The sequence below is a fragment of the Sinocyclocheilus rhinocerous genome, unplaced genomic scaffold (assembly GCF_001515625.1).
Source record: "Sinocyclocheilus rhinocerous isolate Xijiao unplaced genomic scaffold, SAMN03320098_v1.1 scaffold5, whole genome shotgun sequence".
NCBI lineage: Eukaryota > Metazoa > Chordata > Actinopteri > Cypriniformes > Cyprinidae > Sinocyclocheilus > Sinocyclocheilus rhinocerous.
This window is the reverse complement of record NW_015661874.1, coordinates 1248053-1256103: the sequence shown is the minus strand read 5'-3', so window position 1 is coordinate 1256103 and position 8051 is coordinate 1248053. Positions and strand designations below refer to the sequence as shown.

The 8051-nt window shown below is 35.2% G+C and overlaps 1 protein-coding gene across 1 annotated transcript in view; it reads left to right on the top strand.

The window, feature by feature from the left end:
* Positions 1 to 8051, top strand: part of smg5 (SMG5 nonsense mediated mRNA decay factor) — a 19452-nt gene that overhangs the window by 9439 nt on the left and 1962 nt on the right. The window contains exons 13-21 of the mRNA XM_016536322.1: positions 1246 to 1415; positions 1558 to 1633; positions 1732 to 1907; positions 3131 to 3289; positions 5423 to 5482; positions 5599 to 5758; positions 6942 to 7032; positions 7223 to 7297; positions 7414 to 7552. Coding sequence (XP_016391808.1) covers positions 1246 to 1415; positions 1558 to 1633; positions 1732 to 1907; positions 3131 to 3289; positions 5423 to 5482; positions 5599 to 5758; positions 6942 to 7032; positions 7223 to 7297; positions 7414 to 7552 — 1106 coding nt within the window. The remainder of the gene's footprint in view (positions 1 to 1245; positions 1416 to 1557; positions 1634 to 1731; positions 1908 to 3130; positions 3290 to 5422; positions 5483 to 5598; positions 5759 to 6941; positions 7033 to 7222; positions 7298 to 7413; positions 7553 to 8051) is intronic.

Genomic DNA, 8051 nt, shown 5'->3' with positions numbered 1-8051 from the left:
ACAAACAAAACCAAATTAAACCCTGCGGCTCGTGACGATACATTGATGTGTAAAGACACAAAACGATCGGTCTGTGCAAGAAACTGAACAGTATTTAGATCGTTTTTTACCTCTGATTTACTGCAATGTCGGAACTGTCCTGAGCACGTTCGCGTCTTCTTCAGCCAGCGTGACGCATCTTCTTCTTCTTCTTGCTTTACGGCAGATTGCAGACTTATAAGTGCATTACCGCCACCTATCTCTGAAATGGACCATTGACACTCTAGCTACAATCTCAATTAGGAGTGTCAATGGTCCACTTGAGAGATAGGTGGAGGTAATGCACTTATAAGTCTGCAATCTGTTTTTGTTACTCTCAAAGCCGTGATTCCCATTCACTTCCATTATATGACTGACAAACTGCAACGGTATGAGTTAAAAATCTTTGTTTGTGTTCTACTGAAGAAACAAAGTCACCTACATCTTGGATGCCCTGGGGGTAAGCAGATAAACATCAAATTTTCATTTTTGGGTGAATTATCCCTTTAATCTACTTTGTATGCTTTACACTACCATTTAAAAAGTTTGGGCCTAGTAAGAAGTTTCTTATGCTCCCCAAAGTTGCATTTATTGGATCAAAAATACAGAAAAAAAAACATTAATACTGTTTTAAATGACAATTTAAAATACTTGATTTCTGTTTTACTGTATTTTAAAATGTAATTTATTCCTGTGATTCAAAGATGAATTTTCAGCATCATTACTCCAGTCTTTAGTGTCACATGATCCTTCAAAAATCATTCTAATATTCTGATTTGGTGCATGAGAAATTTCTTAGTATTAAGATTCATTTTTTTATATATACTACATATTAAGGTTTCTTTGTATTATCAATGCAGGAAACAGTTGCACTGCTTTGATTAATAGAAAGTTTAAAAAAAAAACATTTATTTGAAATAGAAGTTATTTAGAACATTATAAATGTATTTACTATCACTTTTGTTCAATTTAATGCATCCTTGCTTAAAAGTATAAACTTCTTTAAAAAAAAAAAAAAAAAAGTTACCCCCAAACTTTTGAACAGTTGTGTATAATTTAAGAAATTTGAAGTTTAAAACTCTGATGTAACATTTCCTAAAGCCTGAAATTACCTAAAACCTTAACACTGTACTGTTACTCTGCCTTTCAAGCACTGTTATTTCCTTCAAAAAGTGCATATTTAGTCCATTCTTATAAAACTAAGAATATTTGATTTGTCGTACACAGATCCTGACTCTGATTCTGAGGGCAGTGAGCACAGCAACCATTCGTTTCACAGTGAGAAAACCCTTTCTGAGCGACTGGTGATTCTGACCAATCAGGGTCTCATCCAGGTGGTGAAGGTCTTCTTGGATTGGCTGAGAACGAACACTGATATCATCCTCATGTGCGCTCAGGTACATGTGAATCTGAAATTGTGCATTTTTACCAGAGTAAACAGCATAATCATTTGTTTGCTTAGGTATTGTTATATGTTGTTGCTGTTATACATGTTGGTACTGTTATACATTGTATACATGATGGTATCTACCCAAACAGAGTTCTCAGAGCTTGTGGAACAGACTCTCAGTGCTGCTTAATTTGCTTCCTGAGGGCAGCAAGATGTTAGAAACAGGTAAGAGAAATCAGTTTATAAAAACTGGTTTATTAATGGATTAAAATCACTTTTTTTTTTAAATAATAACAAGATCTTTTTCTCTGGTTCTCTTGCAGATTTAGGTCTGAATAAGCATGTAACAGAACTGCTGAATGAGTGTGAGCAGCCTGGTTTGGTCCAGACGCTGCTCTTGCCAGAGGATCTGGCCCTCCGTCACCTTCCTGCCCTCAGCGTAGCCCATCGACGCCTGGACTTCACTAGCCAGAGACCCCCTCTTACTCCTCTGGATGAGGTAACCATCACACTTACCTCCTTGTGTGCTCATAGGAAGGACACATGGAAGAATTTTTGTGGCAGCTGTGCTGTTTCACTATTTTCCCTTTTTAAGTCTTTTTAACAATTCAAAAATTTATCTGAACAACTGATTCAACCATTTGTTTGTGTCATCAAAGACATTTAAATCATATGTTTCATGTATGACTATCTTTGTTCTTTGTGTTCATTTAGTAAAAACTGTGGAAAACAAAACATTACTGATAACTAGGTTTTTACTACATTTTGCTTGCATTTGAGTCTTAACTCTAATTAATGGTACTTAAAAAATATTTTATAATATACACTACTATTTAAAAGTTTGGGGTCAGTAAGATTAGAATTTTTTTTTTGTAGCCGAACTGTTCTCAACATTCATAATAATACGAAATGTTTCTTGAGCATCAAATCAGCATCAGAATGATTTCTGAAGGATCATATGACACTAAAGACTTGAGTAATGATGCTGAAAATTCAGCTTTGCCATCATAGAAATAAATTACACTTTTAAGTAAGGGATGTGTAACACGCGGTGGTTAAGTGTTTTCAGTCACAAGATGGCGCCAGACAGTCAACGATAGTGGAGTGACTCGTTAAGCATCTAAGTAGTACCGGTCAAGATAACTCGTAGTACCTGGATGAGCGGTGTGTTATTCAATTTGGCAGTTGTTATCTGGGAATAACATAACATACCGCTGGATGGTGCGATTGACCAATCAGAATCAAGTATTCCACAAAGCCGTGTAATTAATATATTTAAATAGAAAACAATTCTTTTAAATTGTAATAATATTTCGCTAGTATTGCTGTTTTTATTGTATCTTTTATCAAATAAATGCAGCCTCGGTGTGCATAAGAGATAAAAAAAAAAAAAACATTAAAGTCTTACCGACTCTTAAAAAAATTTTAAGCGGTAGTGTATATGTAAACAAAAAAATTTATATATTATAATAGTATAGAATAATTTGGTGCTTCTTCAAAAGTACTAAAACAATTGTAATCCTTACATTTCTTAGGATTCTCACTCATCCCTACATGACTATCATTTTTTACAGTAATGTTTGTTCAGTGAAAATTGAGTACTTGATTGCAGCTAATTAGAATGCAGAGGGTTTCATTACATTACACAAGTATAATTAACATTGTGTCTTTTGCATTCTCTCATGTTCCTCCTTTATGTCTTGTTTTCTCGGTGCTGTCCAGTGTGTGGTGCGTGTGTGCTGCATTCGCAGCTTTGGTCACTTCCTCACAAATCTCCAAGGCAACGTGTTGCACTTCAACCCGGAGGCGGGCATCTTCACCAGCATCAGCCAATCAGAGCAGGACAACCTGGTTCAGCAGGCCAAGGCCCAGTTCCGCATGGTAAAAGACATGAGATTGAATAGTAATGAAAGAAAGGCATAAAAGCAAACTATTAGTGGAGCAATAACAGCTTTGTATTGATTTACACTCTGAACTTTTTTTCTCTTGAAACAGTAACTCAGCTGATCTCTTTTGTGTGTTCAGATGCATTGGCTCGATTGGGGATTTCAGTAGTCGTAGCACTTAAATATTTGCAGAAATAGTCACGGAAAGTGTATCTTAATGATAGGGTCCACACAGACATGTCTACAGTAAAGAAAACAAGACTTTTTTTTCATAAAACCTCACCACATTTGTGAGCTTTTGCTTGAGAGCCTTATGTTGCCAAGCAACCATGCAGCCCTTACGGGTAGAACAAATGATGGTTGAAGTGCCACCTTGCTGTGCCGGTGAAGAGGCGGCTCTTTCTGGTACAATTTCATTAAAACCTTCAGGGTCTGCGAATGAAAAGAATGGCTGGCAGTCCATGACAAGCTCATGGAATAAGTCTGCAGTGAAAGGCGCAGATCTCTCATAAGACGCCACTACAGCACGACCACGGCAATCAGCATGAACTTTGTGTCCCTGCTGTTAAATAAGCTCAGAGTTTGAGAGTCCTGCATGATTTTCAAAAGCAGTTTCTGTTGGTTGTAGTCTGCATTTGTGCTGTCCTACAGATAATCCTGATTAGATCTTGTTGCATGTGTGTAAACAGCAAAATAAGAAAATTAGATTTAGAATTTTCAGTTTCTGACATTCAGCCAACATCTTAACACTCGCATCCAATTGTCCTCTTAATTTCGATTTTTAATCATTGTTACATGTCAGATAGTGTTAGATCTAATCTGAAACCATCTTTTGGCATTCAGGTGAGGTTAGTGGAAGCACAGGAGTTCATACACATGAATCATGCGGTCTTTAGGCAAAACTCAATGTTTTGAATGCACAAAAATGTAACTTTATGCAGATCCAAAGATGAACACAGAACTCGTGGAGGGTTTTAGAATGTTGGATAGCAGCGGTAGGTTATCAGTCCATTTTGTCCTGCTTTATTGATCCTGTTTTAGTCATAACCGATATTTTGGTCTGTAAGACATAATGACTAAAAAGTTCTCCAACATTTCTGTTTGACAGTATCTGCCTCTATTGTCAAGTGTCCTGTGCGTTTAAACAGTGACATTATATACACTACCATTTAAAGGTTTGGGGTTAAGATTTTTTTTTTTGATTGATTTTGAAAGTGTCTTATTCTTAACAAGGATGCATTTATTTGATCAACCATACAGTTAAGCTAATATTTTAAAATAGTATTGCCATTTAAAATAGCTGTTTTGTATTTGAATATATTTTAAAATGTAATTAATTCCTGTGATGTTAAAGCTGAATTTTCAGCAACTTTAGTGTCACATGATCCTTCAGAAATCATTCTAATATGCTGATTTAGTGCTTAAGAAACATTTAGTATTATCAGTGTGTTGAATCATAGTATAACAGTTGTGCTGCTTATTTTTTTGGACTATATTTTTCAGGATTCTTTGAATATAATGTTTAACAGAACAGCATTAATTTGAAATAGGTTCTTGGTGTAACAATATGAATGAAAGTCAAACTTTTAAACGGTAATGTATAAAAGAAACAGAAAACGTCTGAAGACAAGAAACCTATGGAGCATGGTTAATCTTCATACAGTTAGGGCACAGTATGCAAAAAAAATGTCATCTCCAAAGCCATCTTAAGATTTATAGAAGAACAAACACTTGTGTTTTATATTTCATATTTATCTCTCAGCCTTTCTTTATCCTTTCTCTTATATTATTGCCTTTGGAGGGAATATAATGTGTGAAACAGCAAGGTGCCCTTTTTGTAGTTCACTTCCCAGAATAGTAAGGTTAAAGATATCTGTGGTTTAATCATTCATCTCTTTAAGGGAGCTTTAAGGTATTCTTTTAAAAAGAAATGCACAAACATATGCACAAACCACCTAATCTTTTTTATGTATGTGTCTGTCTGTTTACAGTATACTACTCCTCTATTTTATCTTCCTTATTAAGGGCAAATATATATTTAGCTGCTTATTCACACCTTGTGTTTACTGAGGGTAAAATCTGAGTCATGTTTTGAGGTTATATTGACCTTGCCTCGGCTCGTCCACAGGCGGAGGAGGAAGCTCGCAGAAACCGACTCATGAGAGATATGGCCCAGTTGCGCCTACAGGTCAGACCAGCTGTTGGGTTTATTTTTAACTTTGTTAATGCACATCTGGCTCACAACATTTATCCAAATGTATTCAATTAATGGGCGCAGTAATGAAGCATTTCCTCTGTCTGCAGTTGGAGGTCTCTCAGCTGGAGGGAAGTCTGCAGCAGCCCAAAGCGCAGTCCTCCATGTCTCCTTATCTGGTGCCAGATACCGCGGTTCTCTGCCAGCACCTGGGGCTGCTCAGACAGCTGGCTGCCAGCGGCTGCTTCATCATCATCATCCCTCGCACAGGTCAGCCCGCGTGTCTCCTCTCGTCTCCTAATGAGAGTTTCCACAGTTGTGGGAAATCTGGAAATGGCAGGGGATTTAAAAATTGTTTTTCAAGTCTGGAAATGTCATGCAATTTAATTGAATCTTATTAATTCATTAAAATTTCTATAGTGAATGCATATGTATCTGTTTATACTCTGCTGATCAGCTAGTTAACAGTGTTATTGTTAACTAAAAGTATTAAAATCTTTTTTTAATATTATTATTATTAAAGGCGAAATGAAATATTTATATTTTAAATATTTGATGAAAAACTGAAACTTGAATAAAAATTTGAAATAAGTAAGTTTAAATGAAAGTTCTAAAATTACTAAAACTGAAATAAAATAAAATAAAGCTATATTGAAATACTAAAAAAAAAAACTAATAAAAATGACAAAAGCACAAAACAAAATTACTGACAAAAAGCAAATCCAAAATGCTAATAAATACTATAATACTATATAAATAATACTTAAATAACACTGCTAGTTATTGTGTATAAGTTTAAATAAAATATTTATATTTTAATATTTGATGAAAAACTAAAAAATGAGAAATGGATGTTTAAGATGAAGTAATAAAATTACTGAAATCGAAATAAATTAAAGCTGTATAGAAATATAAAAAAAGACAAAAACAAAATTGCTAAAATTAAAATAGCTGATATATAAAAATATAAGCTCATTAAAAATATTAATAAATACTATAATAGCGTAAACAATACTAAAATAACTAAAATCCTGCAAATAATTTTTTTGAGTTGGTCAAAATGGTTCACAAATCATTCTGAATGTTTTATTAGCATGTCAGTCTGACTCAAAATGATTTTTAGCAATCCTTATTCAGTCTAGAAACTGGGAAGGTCATGGAAAAGGAAATTCATCTTTAAAAAAAGAGTAGGAGCCCTGTGAATCGTCTTGGCGTAGATACTTGACATCTGTATGGCATCTTGTGATTTAATTGGCCAATATTTTTAATTGGCTAACAGAATGTTTACACTAGTTCTTTTTAATCGCTGCACTTTAAATGATTCAAGATCTAAACTCCTCCAGTTTGTACCTCAAAAGTAATGAAAAGTATGGACTTTTTGTACAGAACGTGCGCCAGGAATGATGTGTTTGTACAAATTGCTTGACTGAGATGAATTTCTGATCTCTTGCAGTGATTGACGGTCTGGATTTGCTGAAGAAAGAGAACTCTGGAGCGAGAGATGGAATCAGATTCCTCGAGACAGAGTTCCGGAAGGGGAACAGGTACGTTTTGAGCTCAGCAGAGAGTTTTAGCCATGCTGGTATTGTAAAACTCTTCCAAACTGTAGACGGCAGACCTGTAGAACAAGATGTCTGATTCTAACATGCATTTCAATTTGAGACGGCGCTATTGAGAAAGTCTACGGTTTAATGTTTCACGCTTGAGCTTTTATTCTCACTGATTATGCAACAGGTACATCCGCTGCCAGAAAGAGTCGGGAAGAAGCTTTGAGAGAGACAAATTAAAACGACAGGACATTGAAGCCTGGTAAGCCACATCCCCTTCACGTCCTGTTACAGAGCAGAGTCATTTTGACTGCAGTCTTGAAGTCCTGTAGGGTTTTCTGCAGACACTGTCTCAACTCTGATTGTTCCTGTTGACAGGCACCTGTATAAGATGGTGGACAGCTGTCGCCAGCTGACGGGATCTCAGAGCAGTGGAGATGAAGACACCGCTGGCATGGTGACCATTCTGACAGGACACTCACTAGAGGAGCTGACTGAAAGATCAGCTTCCATGAAGGTCAGCCGGGCATTAGCAGACTGCAAATAAGCTTTTACCATCATAATAGAATGGTATTGTAGAACCTTATAACATAGTATAAGATTATTTTGGGGGGAAATTTACTTTAAATTGATTAAAAGTGACAGTAAAGATCTTTATGATGTTACAGAAGATTTCAAATAAATGCTGTTCTTTTGAACTTTGAATTCATGAAAGATTCCTGAACAAATCTATCCATTTCCACAAAAATATTAAGCAGCACAACAGTTTTCAACATTTGATGATAATAAGAAATGTTTCTTGAGCAGCAAATCAGCATATTAGGATGATTTCTGAAGGATCATGTGACACTGAAGACTGGAGTAATGATGCTGAAAAATCAGCTTTGATCACAGGAATAAATTACACTCTAAAATATATTCAAATAGTTATTTTAAATTGAAATAATATTTCAAAACAGTACTGTATTTTTGATCAAATATATATATATATATTTTTTTTTTTTTGATCATATATA